Consider the following 26,161-nt stretch of genomic DNA (forward strand, 5'->3'; position numbering starts at 1 on the left):
AGAAACTATTACTACTACTGACATGACAGAATGCTATTCAGGAGAAGATGAATTTGCTGAATATATTGAGCATCAGCAAGTTGATAGCACTACAGACATTATAGGATAAGAAATAGCCGGATACTCTAATCTAAATATTACATACAATTCAAACCTTGATGTCTTAGCTTGGTGGGATATGCACCAACATATTTTCCCATTAAGTGAAATGAAACACAAACAACTTATCAAGCATCTAAATTTATTAAATATTTATTTATTCGATGATATTTGTTGAATTTTTCTTCAAAAAACTCGTTCACAATGATCGCTTTGTGCGCTGGTGCATTATCGTGATGCAAAATCCAACTGTTGTTCCGCCACAAATCTGTTCTTTTGCGACGAATATTCATCCTCAAACGCCTCATAATGCCAAGATACCATTCTTTATTGACGGTTTGGCCCTCCGGTAAGAATTCCGAATTAACAACACCACGAATATCGAAGAAAACGATCAGCATCTATTTCCGGGAACTTAATTGTATACGTGAAGTAAATGGCCAACAGTATCCAACGCATAAAGATGCATGTCCTGCACTAGGCTTGCTAGAAGACGACAATCATTGGGACAACTACAAACTACAAATCGATTTCTGCACAATCAACTCGCAAGATGCTTTACCAGCTTTACCAGGCATGCCACCGCACCACTTACAATTGAAGCTCGGATCTCCAGTGATTTTGCTCCGTAACTTGAACTTGAATATACCACGCCTGAGCAATAGAACACGATTGGAACTTAAAAAATTAATGAAGAGTGTGATTGAGACCACCGATTTGAATGGCAAGTTTCAAGATGAAAGTGTATTAATGCCACGAATTCCTATGATCCCTACAGATGTGCCAATTGAATTCGAACGCATTCAATTCTCAATCAGATTGGCATACGCGATGACAATCAACAAGTCACAAGGCCAAATGTTGTCAGTATGTGGCTTAGATTTGGAAACACCATGCTTTTCCCACGGATAACTACGTATATGTGGCATGTTCTCGCATTGGGAAACCATCCAGTTTGTTTGTGTTGGCTAAAGATGGCCTAACAAAGAATATTGCGCATTCCATTGCCCTGACAGATTAATCTGTATTTTCTTTTAATTGTCACTAATATAGTAATAAATAAAGCATACTTCGGTTGAGTACAACGCTTTCGACTATAACTGCATCTCCACACACTAGTAAATTAGTTATTCTGTATTTAAGTATAAAGAAATAATGGATATGGCAAAACAACGTTTGCAGGTCAGCTAGTTATATTATAAAATGTATGCACTGTTTATATAAAAAAAATCGTTGGTTCTAAGTATTTAGCGAAAATCTTCGATATCAACAAATATTTTTAATTTTGTAAAAAAAACACATATTATAAATTGTGATTTGTATAATTTTTTTTTTATTAACAACAATGTCTTCAGCAAGCCTTCGAAACCCCCAACTAAATTTTGGATTTGGATGAAGTACAGATAGGAAGACATACAAGCAGATAATACTTAGATTACTTGGACACCTCAGCCTCCCGCCTGTGCTGACGCTTTTCTATTATTAACAGCGCTTCAAACTCCGGCCCTTCCCTTAGCTGGCCGCTTTCGACGTTCCATCAGCCATACAGCCCTAGGTCGTATTATTAAGCTAGTGGAAAATAATTAATCCTTGCCAAAACAACTTGAAGAAAAGTAGAACCAATAATAGGATTGTTAAAAAAAAAATAATTTTGAACTTGCATAAAACTTTATCAACTACCGTAGCTAAATAGTATGTCTCCTCGGCCGTATTATTAAACGTGTGGAAAATAATTAAATCGACGCCGAAAAACAACATGACGAAAAGTAGGACTAATATTTCTATGAGTAAAATTACGAGCCATGTGACTGGCAAAGAGTCACACTTATTAGCGCCCCATGATAGCGCAGCGCAAAAAACTAAGGAGCCATTAGAAGAATACTCTACACACCACAGGTACAATTTCAGAAGAAGTTATTATCGGTATTATAATTATGAATAAAAAAAAAAGTAGTAGAAGCTGCACCCAGAATAAGGTGGATAAACTTGGCCTAGGCAACCATTTCTCAACCATATCCATGGATATACAACAAGCAGAAAGAGGAACAAGCAGATCCCATACAATAAGTCGAATTCACCCTGTGAACACGTTCATATGCCAGCAATTTCAAAAAAAAAAAAAAAAAATTTCCCCTCCCAATGAACCCACACTATTAGATGGAGCGGCCTCGACACTTTGGTCGGGTATTTATATACTTGCTTATAAAAAAACAATGACAGAGCTGGTCGAGCTATCATAATAATAAGATATAATTATTATGTAAAGGCCGGCTTTTGAAAATCCATAGTGAACTGCGGTGTTTTGTGCGACGACTCTAGAAAAATGTAATATGTAATATGTCTGCACTTTATGAATAAAAAAAATTGCTGGTTTTATGTCTTTAGCGAAAATCTTCGAAACCAACAAATCGATTGTTACGAATTATACATACAATAGTTTAAGCATTACCAGTAACAGCTCGGCAGACTTTGTAATAGAGTCGATCAACAGCCGAATCCAATTAGTATTAAGGGAAATTGTCACACAGGCGTACGAATCTGTGAGCCGTTGGTGCTGTCTTTAGAGAAAACAAGCAAATAGAGTTCCGATTTGATTAATGAACAGATATTGTAATTGTAGTTTGTCTTCAGCAAGCCTTCGAAACCCCCAACTAAATTTTGGATTTGGATGAAGTACAGATAGGAAGACATACAAGCAGATAATACTTAGATTGCTTGAACACCTCAGCTTTCCGCCTATAGTGATGCTTTTTTATTATTATTAACAGCGCTTCAAACTCCGGCCCTTCCATTACCTGGCCGCTTTCGACGTTCCATCAGCCATACAGCCCTAGGTCGTATTATTAAGCGAGTGGAAAATAATTAATCCTTGCCAAAACAACTTGAAGAAAAGTAGAACCAATAATAGGATTGGTAAAAAAAAATAATTTTGAACTTGCATAAAACTTTATCAACTACCGTAGCTAAATAGTATGTCTCGTCGGCCGTATTATTAAACGTGTGGAAAATAATTAAATCGACGCCGAAAAACAACATGATGAAAAGTAGGACTAATATTTCTATAAGTAAAATTACGAGTCATGTGACTGGCAAAGAGTCACACTTATTAGCGCCCCATGATAGCGCAGCGCAAAAAACTAAGGAGCCATTGGAAGAATACTCCACACACCACAGTTGCCTGTTTCATCAAACAGTCTGGGTACCGTGTACGAATTTCAGAAGAAGTTATTATCGTTATTATAATTATGAATAAAAAAAAGTAGTAGAAGCTGCACCCAGAATAAGGTGGTTAAACTTGGCCAAGGCAAAACTTAGCACAGATTTTAAATGTTCAACCATTTCTCAACCATATCCATGGATATACAACAAGCAGAAAGAGGAGCAAGCAGATCCCATACAATAAGTCGAATTCACCCTGTGAACACGTTCATATGCCAGCAATTTCACAAAAAAAAAAAAAAAAAAATTTCCTCTCCCAATGAACCCACACTATTAGATGGGGCGGCCTCGACACTTTGGTCGGGTATTATATATACTTGTTTATAAAAAAAAAAAAAAATACCAATCCGCCACAGTCGCAAGACTGTATGAGACGGAGCTGGACTGTAAAGTCGAGCTATAATAATAATACCAATCCGCCACAGTCGCAAGACTGTATGAGACGGAGCTGGACTGTAAAGTCGAGCTATAATAATAACAAGATTTATATAATTAGCCGCCCGAATAAGCAACATTTTAGCTGCCATGTCATCGTGTCTGAGCTATAACCTGTTGAGAATTTTAAGGCCGGCCCTTGAAAATCACGAGTGAACTGCGCGTTGCCTACTTTTGTGCGACGACTCCAGAAAAATACAGACATGATTAAATAGCAGTGTTTTTCCTATTGTTGATATTGTTGGTAAAAATATTAATAATAATAATAACAATAATAATAATAATAATAATAATAATTTTTTTTTTTTTTTTGTTGTTGTTGTTGTGCTGAGGTAAGAAAAAATGCTTTATGCACCGTCAGTCAGGCTTTATGCACCGTTTGACTGACGTGTCGGACTGCATGACTGCTTACCAACTAAAAAATCCTCCTCTTCTGGGGCTCGAATCCACCTTGGAACCAGGAGTTATCCCGCATTAATCTTCAAGGTGGAGCTCTGTCATGTGCGTCATACTTCTCCGCCGCAGAGCTTTTTCGGCAAAGTCATAGACTTTTTTGCTGGCATCTATGCTGCTGCACATTCGCTGTACTGTAATGCCTTTACTTTGACTTCACCGACAGTTTCTGCTGGATCAGTTCTTTCTTCCACCCACCTTTTGCAGTTGAAGAATGTGTGTTCTGCATCGTCCATTGCATTTTCGCAGTAAATACAGCTGGATTCGGCAATTTTCCCCATCTTATTTAGGTACTTTTGAAGGTATCCATGACCGGAGAGCAGTTTTGTCAAATAAAAAGACTTTCACCATGCTCCCCATTGATCCACTGCTCTAGATCAAGGACTATTTTTGCGGCCCATCTTTCATGCCTTTCGCGTGACCATCACAAGCCTATGGTTTGCTGGCGTATGCTCTTTGTCGCCTTGGAAATAAACTCAATGTGCGAGTGACATACACGAGCCTATCAAAAAAATTTCAAGTGTCTAGCTCTAATATTTTCTAAGATCGACGCTCGCATACGGACAGATGGACGGGCGGGCAGGGCTAAATCGACTCAGCTCGTCGCCATGATCAAAAATATACATATATACTTTATGGGGCCTGCCATGCCTCTTTCGACATACATTTAACATTATCATTATACCCAGATTTCCCATTTTCGATGGGTTAAGGGTATAAATAATTATAATACTATATATCGATCAATATATTTTTATTGTTTTTAAAATCGACTTGGCCAACATGTATCCACACGTGCTCGCCACTGTAGACGGGATCTGTTATTGACCCGGATCTATAAGATTGTATAGGGTCTGTTGGAATAATTATGTATGATTCGGCACTTCGAGAACAAGCATTATTTATTAAATAATATTTGTGAATTCGATTTTTTCCAAATGCAAGAAATTAAAAAAAAAATACAATAAATTTAGTTGATTTCAATTGTAATGAGCTTATTATGATTATTATTATGTTTCGTGATACCAAGCAAACTGGCTGCAGCTGCAGCAGTACCAGCAGCTGGCTGGTGTTGGGGCGAGGGCTGGAGGGGAGCCGCGTTACAGCTCAGCGCCGCTGCATGGCAGCGACATCAGTCAATGGACTCCATTCAGCTGCGGTCTTTGCGGCGCAGTGGCTTTGTCAGTCAAGGTCAAGTGGGCGTGCCCCGTAGTCCCCCGTGGACAACCATCGTCAAAACATCAACAGATCAAGAGCGATAATTAAGGCCCCGGGGAGGGGTGGGAAAACAGGTGAATTACTGCAGCAATTCATTGGGCTAAAAGCACTAAGCCTGAAGGCTGAGGGTGCAATTGGTCAGCTAAAAGCTGTACACGAATCACCGAACGGCGTGCATAACAAATACCTACACACAAACACACACACACGCCTTGTCTTGGCACTTTGGGATTCCCTCGATCGATTAGATCGAGAAAGTCAATTGTCAAAGTTAATTAAAATTAATTTTTGTATTCTTTATTTATATAATTTCGCTTTGATTTCCAGAGAATCGCATGTTAATCCAAGACCAGAGAAAATATTGCCTTATACTAGTTAGTTAGCGACCAGCTGCAACACGTTTCAAGCCCCATTCGCGATAGCAAGGTAAATCAAACCGGAGCCCACTTGAAGTAGCTGTAACCCCTGCCCGATCCCATCGCCCCTTTGCGCACCTCTGGCAACTCTTAACCTCGTTTGCGCTAGACCCCAAAATAGTAATGAAAAAAGTGTTAACGATGTGTTTGCCGCTCATATGCAAAACTTACCAAAAGCGACCAAAAATAATTGGAAACTTCAATAGCAACAGACATTGACGTGCTGACAATTAATATAAAAAGACAACAATTTGCACAGTATATACATAAATATTTGATATATGTATGTACATTTATATGTATATAGGTCTACAGATGAACAGATATTTGTATAGACTCTGTGAAGCGGGTTTCTGCGTAAGCATCTTAAAACTCGTGCCAATAGACTGAGCAAATTTGAGCACGGGTATGTGACTGATATGAAAAGAAAGTAGATAAAACTGCTGCCAAGGGAAAAGATTGCCAATTGCGGATACGAAAAATCAAGGTTTACATAAGAAATGCTAAAAAAATATATACATTTATTTTGAATTATTTAAATTATTCATATAGTTTAAATACATAGATACTATAAATTTACTTAAATTTTTACTATATTTTATATAAGCAATGCTATATTTATATATTAAATTATTAAAAAAAAAAAAAAAAAAAAAAAATAATAATAATAATAAATAGAATAAATAAAGTAAATACCATATACTGTATATATAGTAATTAAATATATATATATATATATTGTATTAAATTAAATTTAAATTTTTTGTATCATTGCTTATATAAAATAAAGATATATAAGCAATGCTTTATATTATATATATTATATTAATTAACGCTATATATATACATATATATATTAAATTTAGAAAGCAATTAAATATATCTAAATAATTTTCATTAAAATAAAAAATAAAAAAAATTAAATAATATATATAAAATATAATATATATATATAAAATATATATGCATGTGTATATATAAAATAAATGTATATATCTATATATTTTTTTTATATTTACACATATTTATATTTGTTTTAATGTCTACTCTTTGTTAATATTGAAGTAAAAGTTTATTTATAAACATTTTGCGGGGTAATTGCCAGCTGAGCATCCCATTGTCTGTGGGAATAATCTTTTCGCAATAGACCCAGGGAAATTTAAGTCTATATGAAGTTTATGGCTCTTTTTATATAGACTTTATATACGTAGGTATTTAATATTTATGCATATTTATTTAATTTTGTTTCTTTTTGTGTTTCGGAGAGACAATTGCAGAAGCTACCGCTGCTGCTGCCGCCGTTGTTGCCGCTGTTGCTGTTGCTGCTGGTATTGCTATTGCTGCAGTCGCAGCTCTCTCACTCGCTTTATCGCTCTCGCTGCCGTCGTTGTCGCTGGCAAGCTTGGATCTGAGTGATCGGCGCTTTGCTTGCCGCGGCATGCCGCATACCGCATGCCGCCCCCGTAGCGCCGCTGCGTTGCTGTCGCTGTCGTTGCGACGTCGCGTCGCTGGCAGCGCTTACCGTGTGCCGCCTAGCCGACGGCACTCACTAAATTCAATACAAAATTCAGTCGCTGATTTCAGCTCAACACCGCTGGTCTACGTTTACAGTACAGCTCGTTAACAAAGCCCCTAAAAAAGAAAAGAAATAAATAAATGTACAACAAAACCAACAATAGATAATAATACACTGTCACGTCTGTCATGTTGTAGTTGTTTGTTGCATGCAAAAAAAAAAAAAAAAAAAACAATTTTTTTTTTTAAATATAAAACTGAACTGAAATCAAAACAAAGACAAAAACGCATCCTGGCTGTGATCATTGATCAAGGAATTGAAATACTACTTATCCAAGAGATAGTTAACTAAAAGTGAGTTTACCATGTATGTGTGTGTGTTTGTGTGTGTGTCTGTGCATTTTACTATTACTAATTTCATTAGAGACATATAAATTAAATCAAATTCGCGTCTGTCGTGAAATTTGTTTGCGCTCGTTTATACAACGCTTACACTCAATGTGTGTCTGTATGTGTGTGTGTGCGTGTGTGTTCGACAATACAAAATGTAGCATATTGTTATTGCCGTTATTCATAGTTGATGTGCTTGCGTGCCCGTGGCATGCAACAAAATTACTAACTACAAATTGTTCACATTCATAATATTTATGTTACGCGCAGTTTCTTTTCTTTACCTCTGTCCCGCTCTCTCTTTTTCGCTCTATCATTTTTTTTTACTATTTATTCATATTTGTTTTTTTTTTTTTTTTTTTTGCCCTGTCATTGCCTAGATTAATGATATATAAATATATATGTGAAGATCATAAGTTGGGCTTTTAGTTTTGTGTGTCATTAAGTTTGTGTTTATTTCCTTTTTGTTGTTTATTTTGAATAGCTTAAATTCGGTGCTCATTTGGAATTCATTTTTCTCTTCTTTTTTTTTTTTTTTTTTTTTTCTTTATTGGGTTGGGGATTTTTTTGTTTTCAGCTTTGATTGCCAAATTAGTGTTTAAATTTACAATGCCACATACAGCTCAAGCTCCCATTTCTCTGAGGCCTTTTTTTCTTAATTTATTTTTATTTATTTATTTATTTATTTATTTATTTTCTTTTTTGTGTTCTTTTTCTGCATTTTGTTATTGTTTACGTGGAGTCACCGCACCGTCGCTTGTCGGAACTGCCACAATTTTCGACTGTTTAAGCCCCATAAATAAAACATTGTCTATTCAAAACTCGCACACACAAGTCTCTCCCACCACCCCACCGCCCACTCTCCCTTTTCTCCCTTTGTGTGTGTGCAACTATATTTAGCTCTTTATTTTATCATTGAATTGCGCATAAAAAGTAAAATTGAAAGCCACGTTTTTTTTCTTTTTTTTTTGCCAACTAATTGTATTTAACTATTTTCAATTCAGACTTAAACTAAAGTACAGTTTAATTTCATATGATGTCGTAGGCTGCCCACAATCAATAACCTAACGGATAATTCAGAGCGTCGATGAGCGTGTCTCTCTCCCACTCCCTCTTTATATATGTGTGTGCATGTGTGTGCGTGGGGGTGTGTGAAAAGTTTTGTCAGCAGCCGGAAATGGGTAAAAATATGATTAGAGAGACAGCAGCCCGGCAAAAATTTCCAGCAAATTTCCCGCAAATTGAATTTGTTTCATTAACTGGCAAAGGGTTTTTTTTTTCACAGCGGCCTCGTCGCTTCGTGCTGGCAAATCAAAATAATTTAATTGTCATTTGTAATATTGTTAATTATAATAATGGTCATTATTTTGTTAATATTGAAAGCATCGCATGAGCTAAACAATTTGTTCGCACAAGACCATCAAAGTGCAGAAAACAATAAAACAGAGTCAGCGAGAAAGATGTGGCAAAAAGATAAACGACGAAGATCTATGGGAATAATTATGCTTAAAGTTCTAAGCCAACAACAGAATCATGATCTATAGCCCCATTTAGTCCAAGCTGAGATCAAGAAAGTTCCACACACACATATATATTGAAATATATATATATATATATACGCTTATTTATAAACTTCAATCTGGTGTGCTGATATTTTTTTTCAGATTTGCGATAAGCTGGTTAGCTTGCTCAGTCAAGCATAACAATATATATACGATTCTTGGCTCTAGCTCCAATCTCTGTGATTATGCATAAAGAATAAAGAAAAAATTCAAATAAACGAGAAATTTCGTCGAACTTGGCTAAATTAATATAGCTAGCTATTCATTCATGCCCATTAGCCAAGTGACACTTGTCTATCCGCTTGCTAGTTAATATGCTAGATCACGACACTTCCTGGTAGTGCGACACACAGTTAAGGTCATCACACACACACACACATCCCCACCCCATCCCATAAAGAGACCCAAAAGAGCAGCGCATCGATCGACGTGCGCTCGCTGCTAGCTGTAATAGCTTTGTACTCGTTTTTTATTTACTTTTGGTTTGGGGTTCAATGCACGTTTGCATAGAGTCGGCTCATTGGCATTGATGGCACCACTGGCTGGCTGGCTGGCTGGTTGGGTAAAAGTAACTGTAGAGCTAGCCACTACTGGGCATGTCTGTATTATGCATATACATCCCGGTAAAACATGCCAATTTCTCAATGACTTTGGAGCCTAAGACAGTCATTGGATAATTTAAATAAATACGGATTTTTACGAGTTTTGGAATGAAAAAGAAGCGAATATTTCAGAGCTGCCAACCGGTTTGCATTAATTACATTCGGTAAATTAATTGCATATTATTAATAATTGATTAATGGCTCGCAGCTAAAGCTTTGTCTAAATCGAATCGATTGTACAAAATTTATCATTCTTGTTTATTAAATTTTTGACATCAAGTAGACAACGATCGCATAAAGTTCAGCTTCGTTCAAAGCCCTTTTTTTTATCGTACTTTTCATTGTAATTATTGGCCCTCTATGCGATTTTCATGCTATTATTTGAGTCGAATTTCTGATGGCTCTACAAAATTCCTTGAATAAATGTAATGCACTTTTTCATAAAATCGATTATAAATCAAATATAGGGATATATATATGTATATATTTATTAATTTATTTATTTTTTTAATACAATTGACTGATAATTGGCATATTTATTTTCCATATACCTAACTTATGATAATAATACAAAAAATTAATAACATCATTAGAACAGTGTAATTAAATGGTTTGCTGAGATGCTAATTGTGAGCCAGCTTAGAAGTTGCTACAAAGTTGTAAATGTGCAAATTTGAATAGGGTACTCTGGAGCCGGAGAGAAATTACTCGGCCCAAAATTGAGTTTTAATTTAACGCCTTTAATTTTTATTGTAAATACGATTATATCTCTAGCAACTGTTACAGTTATTACTAGACTACTTAACGGAGCCGAGCCAATCACTTGAGATTTTATTATGCCATCAACGAATTTGATTTATATGCAAAATTAAAAAAAAAAAAAAAAAAAAAAAAAAAAAAAACACAAAATCGGCCAGTCTAAACTAAAAGAAAAAAAAAATGTATACATACATATATAAACAACTTAGCTGCAATTAAGCCAATTTAAACGACGACACTTTTAGGAGCGGGACAATGCTTGATAATGAACTTTGTCATCCATATACACACATGTTTTTTTTTTATACCCTGAATCCATTGACAATGGGAAATTAGGGTATAATGTTTTTGGTAAAATAAATGTAAATGGCATATGAAGGCGTGGCAGATACCATAAGGTATATATATTTTTAATGGGGGCGACGCGCTGAGTGGATATAGCCATGTCTGGATTTAAGTCCGTCCGTCTGTTTTCAAAGTCCAATCTCATTACTGCTTGAGCAAGAGATTTAACTATGTAGAGCCATGGGATAAATATAAAACTTCTGTAAATTACAGATTTTTTATACTACGTGCCTTTCGCCCAAAATTCAAAAATGGGGCTTATTCATCAAATAAGTTCCTAGAGTATTGCCCATGCTGCAACCTAAGCGCATTCAGCTCTTTTTGCAGGGTTCAGGGGATCTCCTAGTCGAGCAGTCTCGACTTTTACTTGCTATATATAAATGTATTCATATTCGGCGAAAATACTCACGCATAGGTAAATGAATGCGTGTGTGTGTGTGTGTGTGTGTGTGTGTGTGTGTGTGTGTCCACATGCTAGTCCAAATAGTACGGCCATAATTAACCCAAGCTCGACTTTAGTTGTCTTTGGGCGGCAGTGGCGTCAGCGTTGGCAACGTCGGAAGTTGAAGATTAAAAAAGCCAGCGATGCACTTTGTGGGTCGCTAAAGCTCTCTCCCTCTCTGCACGTGTGTGTATGTGTACGACTGTCAAGGTCAATTAAGTTTTGTTATATTTTGTTTTTGTTTTTTTTTTTTTATTAATTTCTGTCACTTTTAATGGATGCTAATACAAAGAGTCGTCGCCAAGTTTTCAGCAAATGTTTTAAATACATATGAACAATCTCATACTCATATACCACATATACCCCATGATACCTAGCAAAGCTTGGCTAATTTTTAAATTAATTAATTTAATTTTAAATTTTGTTTCTTTATTTGTTTATTGAATTTTCTACTAATATTATAAGTTATAAAATATCGTATGTAGGAGTTCTGCATATTAAAAATTGAGGCATTCAAACTCGCCCCGTTTTTATTTGCAATTGTTTTATTTAAAATGTATTTTAAAATTACAAAGTCAATTTGTAAGCTCTAAAAAAAATGTTTTTCTCATCAATCAAATAACACCGTTTATAATTGTTTTATTGTTTTATACAAAGTGACAGCAAAACTTATGACTTAATTTTTAATTTAAGCATTGAAAATAAAAATTGGTGACAAAACACTAACATACCAAATTTTTAACGGCTTCCACATGATCATTTGATGCAATTTAATTTTTGTTTTCAATTTTAATAATAAAATTTAAATTATAAACTGAAAAAAAAAAATAATAATTTGTATCTATAAATTGATGAGTAGTAATTATTTACAGCTGTTTGTTGTTTTAATACATATGTAAAACGAATGATGTGAATCCCATAGATGGATCAGAGATCTCATACTCATATACCCCATGATACCTAGCAAATCTTGGCTAATTTTTAAATTAATTAATTTAATTTTAAATTTTGTTTCTTTATTTGTTTATTGAATTCTTCTATTAATATTATAAGCCATAAAATATCGTATGTAAGTGTTATGAATTTTAAAAAATTAGGGCTTACAAACTCGTCCCCTTTTTAATTGCAATTTTTTTTTTAATGTCAAAGTCAATTTGTAAGATATATATATATATATAAATAATTTTTTTTATTTGATACAAATTGACAGCAAAATTTATAACTTAATTTTTAATTTAAACGTTGAAAATAAAAATTGGTGACAAAGCGCTGACAGACAAAATTTTAAACGGCTTCCAAATGATCATGTGATGCAATTGAATTTTTGTTTTTATACAAAAAATTAGGTCAAAAATTAAAAAAAAAAAAAATATATGTATAATATGTATATATAAACCAGGGACCGTAAATAAGAGTTATGAATTTGAAAAAAATGAGGCTCAAAAGAAGGCAGAAGAAATTACACATATGCTATTTTTTTTACGGTAAATTCAATAAAAGGATAAACTTTTATTAGCAATTTTTTGTAAAAAAAAAATTATTTTTAATTTAAACTGATGAGTAGTAATTATTTATTATTTAATATTTAATATTTTAAAAAAATTGTCTTATAGAAATTATTTTTTTGTTCTACAAAAATTATACTCGTTCTGTTCCTGATTATTACACTTCAAGACTAAATTCATAATATTGACGGGCTTAAAGCAATAAATTAATGAAAAACTTTCCATTTTCATTTTATTTGTACAAACAAAAACAAGTAAGAAAGTTGCAGTCGGGCAACTGCATAATACCCTCTCACTGTTTAAAAAACGTATAATGTATTCATCAATCAAATTTTACGAATTTCCCGCATAAACATATGTACATACATATATGTATGTATATTTGATGGAATTGGATGGATGTCTTTGGTCGGCAAATCTTGCTGCAATTGCACATTCCTTTGCGTATTGCTTCAATTAGTATTATGAATCTAAAAATAGAGTTTAGCATGGAAAAAGTTCTGTTTAAGCTAGGCTTGGTATATAATTGATGATAATTGCTGTCTCATGGATGGACTACGAAATAAAAGTGTATATAAATAAATATAAATATACAAGTATACAAATATACATTTCCCAAAGCCAGTTCTCAAATGTTAAACAACAAATATTTCAAGCTGAACTCAAGTAAGAAATATTAATATTTTTTTATTATGTCGGCTAAGTTGTGTAGACCCATTTTGAAGCGTTCCCAAATTAATCGCATCAGATTTAACTTTGTTACGTTCAAATAAATAAATAAATTAAGTTAATTGAGGTGCTCAGCCGATATAAATTGCGTCAGATTACAATTGAAACTGTTTGTGCAATTTGTAAATGTAAATAATAATATATGTATGTATATATATATATAGAGCGATAAACCAGATTATCGTTAAAAATATATATACATAAAAATATATATACATATACAAAAAAAAAAAAACATTTCTTACTTGAGCTCAGCTTAAAATAATTTTTGTTTAACATTTTAAAACTAGCTTTGGAAAGTTTATATTTTTTTATGAAGTTTAGAGGTCGCATTAAATTATTGAAGTTTTTACCTATCACGTGATTGCCCAATTTACTCCAAAATACCCGAACTAATTGAAAGTAAAAATTTCGATTGGGAATGTGAATAGAGTGGAGGAGGGGCACGAAAATCAGGTGGAGAACCCCACTTGTTTTCGCCAATGTCTTAAACTGCAAAATGAGATGGTAAAAACGCGCCCAGATAAGAATGCAGACAATCAAGTGACACAAATGTAATTAGGTTTCAATTACTTTGTTATTTGATGGGAATTTTTGGTGTTCACATCGTCCCAAACAAAAAAAGGAAAAGAGTACTTTTATCGACTGCTGGTGCAGGTGCACAGCAGTACAGACAGTAATTGACAATGATAATTGTTACTGATAAGGCAGAGTGCACAGCAGCCAGCAGCCAGTCGGCCGCCTGCCAAAGACAACAACAAGTGGAGGAAGACGAAGTGCGTGGTACAGCCACCAGCTGAACATGGAATTCAATGCTGATGCCGACGCCGACGCTGAAGCTGACGTCGACATTGACATAGACGTTAGCTTTGACGTTGATGCCAGCGTGCCGCTTGATTGACACTCGGCGTACTACCAGGAAGAGCGGAAAAACAAAAGCCGTACAACATGCAAGGGGGCAAAACCGTAAGATGAAAGCCGCGAGCCCAAAATCAAAATCAAAATAGAAATAGAAATAAATAAAAATACAAACGATATACAAACGAAATACTTTCGCTAACGATCTCTCACAGGCAAATAATCCAATCAGAATAAGTGGGAGATGCGCACAAAAATAGAATGACAACAAAATGTGACAGCGACAGAGGCGGCAAGTGAAGCTTGAATGCCGCCGCTGGGCACCATTAATACTTATGTAGTTAAATGGAAATTAGAGAACAGCCACAACTAGCGATCACAACAGACGACTTGGTGAATGATCGATTACGCTATGCCCTGATGCGATTGTGGATTCTGTGGAATGCATATGAGGACCAGCTGTGTGTATGAAAGTGCGAGTTGTATTCAGCGGCAGATCTTAAAGAGAAACAGCTAAAGGGAGCTGCCTATCAAATATCAGCAATATATACATATATGTACCTTTATAGCTTAGAACAATGTGGCGAATCCGGGCCTGATTTACATTTAAATATAGAAAGCAAGTTATAAGACCTATAAGAACTTAGCATTTTTGACTCGTTCACGATGTGAAACAAGTCTATAAATTTTAAGCAATATTTGCATTACGTGCCGTCCGACTGTCTGTCTGTCTTGGGGGTTGACATTTAGCATATTTACTCGTCTGTAAAGTGTCAAGATTTTTTTTTTGATAGGCCTCTCTGGGGGCGTAACAAGTCGGGAATTACTTTTTGTCATGCAAGCTTAAGCCCCATTATTTGAGGTGCTATTAAATCTGAAAATTCACTTTTAAATATACAGTAACAAACTAAATTATTGGCACAGCAAGCTTTTTAAACATTTTAATGACTTTTTAAGTTGTTTTAATTTATATTTTATGGAAAAAAAGTAACCAAATTAAATCAAAATCAAATTAACCGAATAGGAATAGAATGAAATAATAGAATAAATAAAAAAAAAAAAAAAAAAAAAAAAAAAAAAAAACAAAAAAAGTGTTTTGTTAAAATTCGGCATGGAAGTAAATAAAGCTTAATGATTTAATTTCATAGAGCAAAAATGCCAAAAAAAAAAAAAAATTAAAAAAAATCTATATAATATATTGTATATAAATACAAAACAAATAAATAGAATAGGGTACTTCATAAATGAAACAAAACATTTTCTTTTTAAATCCCAAAGATTGAATTAAATCATGTTTAATGATTTAATTTCATAGAACAAAATTGTTAAATTGTTTTATGATGTACCTAGCATTCTTCCTATAAGTGTCAAAACTCTTACAAGATTTAGGTCTGGAGATTGCTGGGGTTGTTATCATCTTGAAGGGTGAATGAGCTTGGTAGTTTTAGCTTTTTGGCACTTTAGCTTAGATTGTCTTTTAAAATATTTATATACACATTTTTTGTCCATTGTACCGTCTACAAATACCAACTCGCCTCAGACCATCACCCCATTGCCACCTGTTGGCGTAATATTGTTTTTGTCAAATGCACCAAAATATACGTGACCCTACTAAACCAAAAACTTTTTTTATTTGTTCATAAGTTTTGCAACAGATATACCCAGGTTGTTCCTTTTGAGCTACCGACACCTTTTTTTTTTAAATGTGAAATTTTTTTTTCTAAATTAAAATGAATCTCCCATTTTTAAATTTTCTACATTGGAAAGTAATTATTTTATAATTTGAATAATGGGATATAATACATGGCAATAGACGATTTTGCCAAATCGGCTAAAACAAAACCGGTAACAATTTTAATTTCTAAAGAAAAAATTATGAAATTAGAGTTCTTTGTTGAGTTATTTAATAAAACTCCTATTTAATTATTGAAATTAATTTGTTTGATAAAAAAAATACAAAATAATTAATATCCATATAATTTTATATAAAAATCAAGTCATACTTGTATTATAAAAATTAAAAATAAAGATTATGACTTCATTTTTGTTACAAAATGTTAAAGACTGTTGCCTTAATTTTTTTAGAGATTTTTTTTACTGATCGTGGTTAAAAGAACGATAAAATTCGAAATATGTCAATAATTTTGGTGAAATGAGACCAACATTTTTTAGTTATAGTATTGAGAAAAACAAAATTTTTTTAAATAATGAGAACGAAAAAAAAATAATCTAAATAATTATTTAAAACAAAATAATAATTATTAAAAAAAAAGAATATATTTACCAATTGTTTTGGATATTAAAATTTAGTTTACTCTATGTTTGGGATTAAAACCAAAATAATTTTTTCGGGTTATCAAATTTGAATAAAAAAATAAAAAAATCAAAATAACAAAATAAAAACGATTAAAAGTGATAATGAATAATGGACAAAATTATATCTTGCATTGTTTTAGTAGAACCTAATTATCGTGGCTAAGATCGCGAGGGGACTTTATACATAAATCTATGAGTTATAACTAATGTTCTTCCTGAAATAAAGATGTGTGTCTGGCTTTCTAGCATCGGCTATAAAGCAATTGTAGCTTAACATATAAATTAAAGTTAATTAGTTCTTAAATTACATACAGACGCCCAGCAACAACAAATTTAATTATCTTAAAGTGCACAATGAGCTTTTTTGAGACATGTTTATACGTGATTCGTTCGACTATTTCTGTGTCGATCGGTTTATATAGTTATCTGTGTTATTTCTTTCAATTTTATGGCCTTTGCTATAATCGCTTCTTTTTGCAGCTGGCAGCAAAACAGTTTCAATAGTTTTTTTTTTTTTTTTTTTTTTTTAGAACAAAAACAAGTAAGAATGTTACAGTCGGACGTGATCGTTAGCCACATACTTATTCATGATCTCAAAATAAAAGCAAATTTTTGCAGATTTCTCATACCCCATTGCACTAAGCCTTTTTTAAAAGGCAATCTTCCTGAAATTTGTCAATTTTAGATTAAGGACTTTGTTTTCCTTTTTTTATTTATTTATTTATTTTTTTTTAAATAATTATTTATTTATTTATTTATTTTTTTTTTCAAACATTTTAGTGCACTGCTCCTAACAGGCATATCGTGAAAATATTTACAATTTATGCTACTCACTTTCGCTTTCAGATCTATAGTGTCAACAGGCCAGCAAGCCAATATACTCTCTTCACTTGGTGAATGAGTATAAAGAAATAAACAATTTATATATAAATGTCACGATCAGTTGTCTTATGTACACTTAATTAGCTATAAAGGCACAATTGAGTTGCTTTGTACACAATAATACAATAATGCATATGTCTATATATATATATATAAATGTACATACATATGTATGCTTTCATATTGTCTTGATTACTTGCGCCAGACAATCTGTTTCAATGGAAAGCAGGAAAATAGCAGAAGCAACTGCGAAACTGTTTTTTTGTGTTATTGTTGACATAAGGTTGATAATTGATTCGATTTACGATATCGAATGACTTATTAATCAGTAAGCAGATTTTAATGAATTGCGATATGGTTGGTTTTAATTTACTGTTTATACAGAATAAGCTGTTGTCTATACTAAAAAAATAAAGCTCTTCTATAGCAGCTCGTATCAAAATTTTTTAAAAGACTCGAAATAACAGTATTTAGTAAATGACTATTTATATATATTATATTATATTTATTATATATTTTATTATTTTTATTATATAATTTTTATTCTACATTATCTGCCATCCTCACTTAAATATAGTTCTTCTATGTGCTTCTCATATTTTAAAGTAATTTTTAATAATGTTCAAGTTAATCTTAAATTATAAGTTCCTAACAAATTTCTCAAGTGAAGTGAACTTATTGCATTTCTCTCTTAAAAATATGCAATTCTCAAATATACTAATCAGTAAGCAGATTTTGATGGATTGAGATATGGTTGGTTTTAATTTACCGTTTATACAGAATAAGTTGTTGTCTATACTAAAATTAAAGCCCTTATATAGCAGCTCGTAACGAAAGTTATTAATAGATTCGAATTACCATAGGAAATGACAGTATTTTGTAAATGATTATTTATATATATTTTATTATTTGTATCATAAATTTTTTTATTTTACATTATGTGCCGTCCTCACTTAAATATAGCTCTTCTATGTGCTTCTCATATTTTAAAGTAATTTTTAATAACGTTCACGTTTATCTTAAATTGTAAGTTCACAATAAATTTCTCAAGTGAAGTGAACCTATTGCATTTCTCTCTTAAAAATTACCCTTCTATGCAATTTTCAAATATACCAAAATTTTATTTATTTATTTACATTTTGCATTTCGCCCATTTAGACTTGAAGATGTCACCCAAAGACGGCGGCGCCATTGACCCGCCGAAGCACACCAATAAATATACGATTAGCCATCCCGCAATGACTACGGCCACGCAGCTGGGCCAGGAGAAGACAGCGGATGGGAAGACAGAAACGCCCAAAGCTGAGCGCACCTGGCGCGAAAAACTGCGCCTGGTGGCCAACAATATCACCGTGGAGCCCATACTAGCCGCGTACATTATGCCCAGCGTGCTCTCGAATCTGGCCACACAGAATCTGAACTTGGAGAAGGCGTGCCGCGTGAACATGGCCTACGGGGATGAGATCTGTGATGCGCTCACTCGCCGTCAGACGGCCAACTATACGCTGTGAGTGCAACTACTGATCTCTCATCAATCTGATTTTAATTTGTTAATATTGGATAATTTTATATGATAACTTTCCCATTGCCAGCGAGGAGGAGACGGTGCAACAGATGGTCGCCCGCATGGCTGCATGGAAGACGGTGATTCAGTCGATCTTCCCCTGCCTGCTGATCCTGTTCTGGGGCTCGTGGAGCGATCGCCATCGCCGTCGCAAGCCCTGCATCCTCATACCGGTGGTGGGCGAATTTCTCGGCGTTGTCGGCCTCATGCTCTGTGTCTACTTCGAGAACGCACCCATGGAGGCAGCCGCACTCACCGAGGCCATCTTTCCATCGCTCAGCGGCGGCTGGTTCACCATGCTGATGGGCGTCTTCAGCTATATTGCGGACATAACCACCGAGGAGGAGCGCACTCTACGCATCGGCATCCTCAACGTCTGCTTCTCGGTGGGCGTACCCATTGGCATGGCCTTCAGTGGTGTGCTGCTCAAGTAAGTGCTCGACCTGGGCAGATTCATTCCACAGCACTGGCTAATTATTATCTCAATAATATTTAATATCCAGGCAAATCGGCTTCTATGGCGTGTTTTCCATTTCGGCGGCCTTCTATGTGCTGGCCTTTGTCTATGGCTTGTTCTTCCTGGAGGAGCCGGTGGCGCGGCCGGAAAAGTCCGCACAACAGAAGAGTCTGCTGGCGGACTTCTTTGACAAGGAGCACGTGGTGCAGACGTTCCGCGTGGCCTTCAAAAAGGGCGAAAACCAGCGGCGCCAGCGCGTCATCCTCCTAATGATCGTGGTGATGGTGATCATTGGCCCATTGCATGGCGAGATGGCGGTCACATATCTGTTCACCCGCTTTCGCTTCAACTGGTCCGAGGTGGAGTTCAGTTTCTTCTCGACTTATGCCATGTTTACGGGCCTCATCGGCGTCATCTTCTGCGTGGGCGTACTCTCGCACAAGCTGGAGATCGATGATGCTCTGGTTGGCGTGCTCTCTAGCACCTCCAAGATTTTGTCGTCGTTCGTCTACGCCTTCGCCACCCTGCCCTGGCACATGTATCTGGGCGGCCTGGTGGAGATCTTCAATGGAACGGCCTTCATAGCCATGCGCTCGATTGCCACCAAGCTGGTGTCCAAGGATGAGCTGGGCAAGGTCAATTCGCTGTTTGGCGTTGCCGAGGCCCTCATGCCCATGGTATTTGCGCCCATGTATACGACACTGTACGCCGCCACGCTTCGGGTGCTGCCGGGCGCCTTCTTTCTGCTCGGCGGCGGTCTGACCATGTTCTCCGTAGGCATCTTTCTGTGAGTATTCCCCTTTTTTCCAACTGCTGTTCATCTCTTATCTATCATCTCTCTATCTTTTCTCGCTCAGCTGGATGTATCGCTTCCAGGTGCGGCAACGTCGCAAAGGCAATGCCACGGACACGGAGCACGGCTCCGTGAAGGAAGCCAATGGCAATATCAATGCGATCGAGGCGCTGGCGCTGGCCAGCGAGGCCAAGGGCCAGTTGAATGGCATCATTTCCAATGTGATACACGAGTCCCTGGAGCATGCAGAGGCTAATCCCACGGCAGCAACGGCGGCAGCGCCGATCCCAGCAGCAACGCGGCAGAATGGCGTCGAGAATCACGCCTTTGTCCAGGATGCCCTGGATGCCAAGGCCAAGGATGCTTAGAGCGGCACTGCGGCATCGGTCCACCCAATTCTCCCGTCTGTTATATACATGCATATGTTTATATGTATAATATATATATATATATACATATATATATTTGTTGTATAATTATTCTGTACCTATATTTATTATGCTGGCCTGTAAATTGTGAAACTGTGAACACCCCATGGAGACTATCTACACGTGGCTTCAGATAGGTGAAGCAGGTCGCGTATTATCTGTACCTACGTATCGTACGATCTGTAAATGTTTTAGCTCTAAGTTCCAAAAAAAAAAAAAAAAAAACATTTTTTTTTATTATTATCAATTGAATTCTCTATGCTATGCTTTTTTTTTTTGTGCGAATTTTTTTTTGCTAGACTTAAGTATTGTAAATGTATTGAATAAATTTAATAACGTCCAATCGGAGGCTGACCTTTGATGGCGGAAGTGGCCGCAGGACATGTCCGAATACGGCCCGCCTATTTGACTATTGAACACTGTAATCAGTTTTTGTGGCTCCTGCACCACGACAATTACACACACAAATAACACCGCCCAAAACCACCAAGCCCACCTGCACGGACATTGCTGTTCAAAATGTCAGGGCTGGCTTGGTGGGTGGGTGGCTGGTTGGCTGGGTGTGTGACTGGATAACTGGATGACTGGATGACTGCATGGCCTATCGCACACTTCCTGCACGCAGAACAGCGAGCAACGGCCGCACAATTGGTTTGCTCATGTCGCTGATAATTGTCGTTTGTGTTGCATAAAACGGATGCGTGATGTTTGCATTGTCTGGGCATAGTCGCTATAGAGAGAGGTTTGTATCGAACAGGTAGTTGCAGAAGGTCTATATATCTATATTAACCTTAAAGCTTTTTCCGTGAAGATCGATAACTAGGTCTTTTACATGCTATCGATCAATGTTTGACTGCCACAGAATGTGTGGCATTTCATAGAGTGTTTGTTATCCAATTATTACACAATATAGATATATTATGGATTTGATAACTGAATATCTTGGAAGATCGATAACCAGATTTTTTATTTGTTATCGATCAACGTTTGACTGCCACAGAAAGTGTGGCGTTTCCTAGTGTATTGGCAAAGTATTGCATATGGATATAAATATATAATATAATTAAATATATTATGAGTTTTGTAAGTGAAATTTTTTTTTGGGGGTCATGATGCGGGACTTTGAAAACATTCACCTTCAAGATATTATTTATTATTTATATATTATCATTATTTATTAATAACATTGTCTTTTCTCCACAGTAATTTATATATTTATTTTTTGTAATTGATTTGGATTGTTAACGCTAAATAGTGCCTTTACCATATCTCAGTAAATCTTTAGAGATAATTTTGGATTAAATTATTTGTATTATAAAACGTGGTTTTAAATACTAAGCAGCTAAAATATAAATAAAAATATTTAAGAAAAAAAAAAAATAGGTTTAATATTAAGCAAGGAATTGATTGATATATTTCACCTAGATTCAGTTTCCAGAAGCATAGGTTAAGTTTATTGAATATTTTTTCACGTCGAAACAATTTAAAGTTTGAATTGAAGCTCTTACAGATGTGCAAAAAATAGTAAAAACAAAAATAAATACGTCAATAAATAAAAAAAATATTCCGATATAATATTTAAATTATTAATATAAAATCTCACTAGAGATGTATAAATATTTTTGATAATATATAACAATAAATATTCGTATTTTTTTTTTTTCAAACTCAAATATTAAAGTAATGATAATTTTTTGTTTATTAAATATACTACTTTTTTATGTTAAATATACTACTTGGATATATACCTCTTTGAAAATGTGATTTTTCAATATACAAACTATCACTTGAACTTTTTTAATTTCAATTAATATAAGATGTCTTCTTTGCATTTGAAGATTAAAAAAAAAAAAAAAAATACGAATCTTAATGTTAGACACTGTATATATACTAAGTTACGGTTTTGTTTGAATTGAGCTCAAATAGCGGTAGTTCCCAAACGATTAAAAAATATTCGGATAATGATATTTAAATAGTATTTAATTAAATTTGAACTAGAAAAACCTTAATTTAAATAAATACATCTTATTAAATTAAATATCTATTTTTTTTTTCATTAATTCAATAATTCTGTTGCATAATGTCAATAAAAAATATATAAAATATATATGTATATAGGAACTACAAATTGCTTTTATATATGCAGTAAGAGCATTACGTATTCGTTGCCTTGCTGTGATGTTGCTATCGCTATTGCCATTTGGCGACCGCATGCGACACACACTGCACTTGACAGTCTCGTAGGCTGCAGGATGAGGGCGACTGATAGGCGTGGCGGCCGCCCAATGTTGCCCCAACGGCGCTCGCTGCCTTTAATTACTTTTTCGATATTGACGACTACGGCCGTTGGATGCGTACGCCCACCTGGGCACGCCCACAAGCGGCTGGCGCCACCTCGATCAGATCGGCGCAACGGGCAAAGGCAACGACAGCAACGACGACAAAGGCAAAGGTAAAGGTAATTGCACGTGAGAAACTCACCAAACAGCATCCACAAACATGTTGCCCGCAGCAATGTTGACAGCAGCATGTTGCTAGGGCAGAGATGTTGCTGGGCGCTGAAATTTGATAGCTGCGTCGGTTGCTTTTCTGACCCATAAATAATTGGAGTAAACAATGCGCAAAGCGACAGGGAAAACGAATTGGAATTGGAATTGGAATCGGTGTTCGGGCAACCAGCATCGGAGTCGGAGATGGAGATGGAGCCGTAATCGTAGCCAGAGCCGTAGCCAGAGCTTCACTAACTGGGCCATAAATCTATGGCGAGCTGCATTTAATCTGGCTTAAACACGCATTTTCTTGACAATTTCACAGTAAAACTCTCCCAGTCCAAACATGGCCCGAACTCTTGTCGACAATGAATTGAGCCTGCAGCGAACTGACAGACCGACAACGAGCCGAGCATAATTAATATGCGATTTCGTCTGGCCAACGACGACTAGGCCAACTATAAATTCACAAATGATAACAGTAAATCAAATTCAAATGCAAACGCTGGGCAAACATGGCCCGCGCTTCTCGCTCCTGCCAGCTGGCCTTATAAATGAAGTGCCCGGCTCAGGGCGATTCAATGCGTGGCATCAAACGAGTTAATGAAGCGTAAGTTGGGGAGCCAAAGAAAACAAATATATAAAAAAATTTCAAAAAAAAAAAAAAAAAAAAATGAAAGAAAAAAGAAAATTGTAGCCGGCAGCCACAAAGCAAAACTTGAGCCTGGGGCTTGGGGCGTCTTGAGCTGCTCAATCTTCTAGGGAATGGCATGTCGAACGTGGCGGAAAAGTCAAGCGATTTGACCGTTAAATTCCGTTATGCTACAAAGGGTGGCTGCAGAGATGGATGGAGAGATGCTCGACAGAGTTGAGAGCTGAAAGCTGTGTGGCTCTGTGGGCTGTGAGCTGTGAGCTGCCCCTTGGCAGCAGGAAGCAACTCAACTGGCTGTCTAAGTAGTGGGCGGGGGCTCTACGCACACACACGCACACCCCCACACACATACACATACACACTCACACACACACATATGCTGGCACCGGCGGAAGCTTATTTTGTCTCTTGACCTCATTCCTGGCTTTCTGCTCTTCCACTTCCTCTTCCACTTCCGCTTTCGCCCGCTGCCAAATGGCAAATGCTAAGTAGTTTCGCTTTTAGTGCCAAATACTCTATTTGCCATTGTTGTTGTTGCTGTTGGTGGTGCTCTCTTACATATTTGCTTGACTTTGATATTTGCTGGAAGGCCACTTGGACCACTCATTTTGTTTGTATTTTGAAAATAAAAAAAGTGAAGCTAAGAAAGCAAATTTGCCATATTTATGTGTGAAGCTTTAGTCAAACTTTGCCACATGAAAATAGAGAATTTTATTTTAGCTATTATTTTGATGCTTGTTTGTTTTTGGGTTTTCCTTTTGTCTTTTGTACAATGATTTAAAATTTTTGTATAGCTCAGATTTAATCTTGGGTAAAATTTTATATATTAAAAATCATATTTTATATATTTAAAATCAGAAAAGCTAAAATCTAGTGATAAGAATTTTTTGGTATTTTCATTTATCAATTAACACAGTCCCAAGTTCTAATCGACAACTGGCTTGTCTTTCACTTTCGTCTTGCTACTCTCTGTGATTGTTGTTTATTTTCTGCTTGTACCCTATTATAATTAATTTTTGAAGGGTGTGATAAATTCCACCAAAATTAAAAAAAAAGGATTTATTTTAAATAGAAAACAGGTATGTAAATTAAAGAAAAATATAGACATGTGGAAAAAAAATCTAGTTGTGGTGAATGACAAAATAAAAATTTAACAATATTTTCGAGACCAAAAAAATTCAGATATATTTTTTTCTCGGCTTGGCGGAAAATAAAAAATTTTCTTTATAAAGGCTCCATTTAAATTCAATTCAATTCAATTCAATATATGCTTTATTTCCAAATTATTACATGTTGCTTAAAGCTAGCTTATTTTTCTTTATACAGAGTTTGGACGTATTTGATGTCTGTGCAGCTGAGATATCATATTTACATAGAATTTAATTTGAACATTGTTTGATATATTTAGATGGTAAAGGAAAATGGATGAAAACCCATAAAGGCTCCAGTTAGAGCGGAAACGAGAAGTAGCAGAATGCAGCTATTTGAGACTGGGAATCGGGATCCACGGAACAAAGGAACGTTGGAGCATAGAATATTCAATCGTGAGGGTCGATGCTCATATAAAATAAATATAAGTATTTAGTCTCTTAAATACAATACATATTTTATATAATAAGCTGCATAAATGTGTGGGAAAATTGAAACTCGTACAGCGGGAGCTTGTATTTCTAGCAGAAACCGTATATAAGAGTTATAAATAAAAAAAAAAAAAAAAAAAAAGAAGTGAGACACAAAAAAAAAACTCTCAAGAAGAGTTGGGAAAATAAATAAAACTACAGTATTTTTGTAAAAAAAAAGAGCTTTTATTTTAATTTAATTTATTTTATATTTCTGTTCGATTATTAAAATTAATACATTAGATAAAAATAACCACTAGTTATTACTCACCTATTTGTATTGATTATTTTTATTATTTATTTTTATAAAAATATATGTAAATTTTAATAATTCAACATATTTTGTCTAATGCTTCTTTTAATATTTGAAATTATTATTTTAATATTTTCTGCAAATTATAAACAATACGGTCC

General features: G+C 35.0%; 1 protein-coding gene and 1 long non-coding RNA gene across 2 annotated transcripts; one reads left to right on the plus strand and one right to left on the minus strand.

The window, feature by feature from the left end:
- Positions 1-224: 224 nt before the first annotated feature.
- On the minus strand, positions 225-3,810 carry LOC122757884. Its single transcript, XR_006358064.1, has 2 exons — positions 2,895-3,810; positions 225-1,615 (listed from the first exon to the last, which is right to left on the minus strand). It is a non-coding gene; the product is annotated as an uncharacterized LOC122757884 (long non-coding RNA).
- Positions 3,811-7,404: 3,594 nt separating this feature from the next.
- Positions 7,405-21,378, plus strand: LOC6584463 (solute carrier family 46 member 3). Its single transcript, XM_002010082.4, has 5 exons — positions 7,405-7,709; positions 18,904-19,252; positions 19,338-19,739; positions 19,813-20,553; positions 20,624-21,378. Exons 2-5 carry the CDS (start codon positions 18,912-18,914, stop codon positions 20,925-20,927), a joined length of 1,788 nt encoding a protein of 595 aa, XP_002010118.1. The 5' UTR covers positions 7,405-7,709; positions 18,904-18,911; the 3' UTR covers positions 20,928-21,378.
- The last annotated feature ends 4,783 nt before the right edge of the window (positions 21,379-26,161 follow it).

Source organism: Drosophila mojavensis, unplaced genomic scaffold (assembly GCF_018153725.1).
Source record: "Drosophila mojavensis isolate 15081-1352.22 unplaced genomic scaffold, ASM1815372v1 contig_136, whole genome shotgun sequence".
In the NCBI taxonomy this organism is placed as follows: domain Eukaryota; kingdom Metazoa; phylum Arthropoda; class Insecta; order Diptera; family Drosophilidae; genus Drosophila; species Drosophila mojavensis.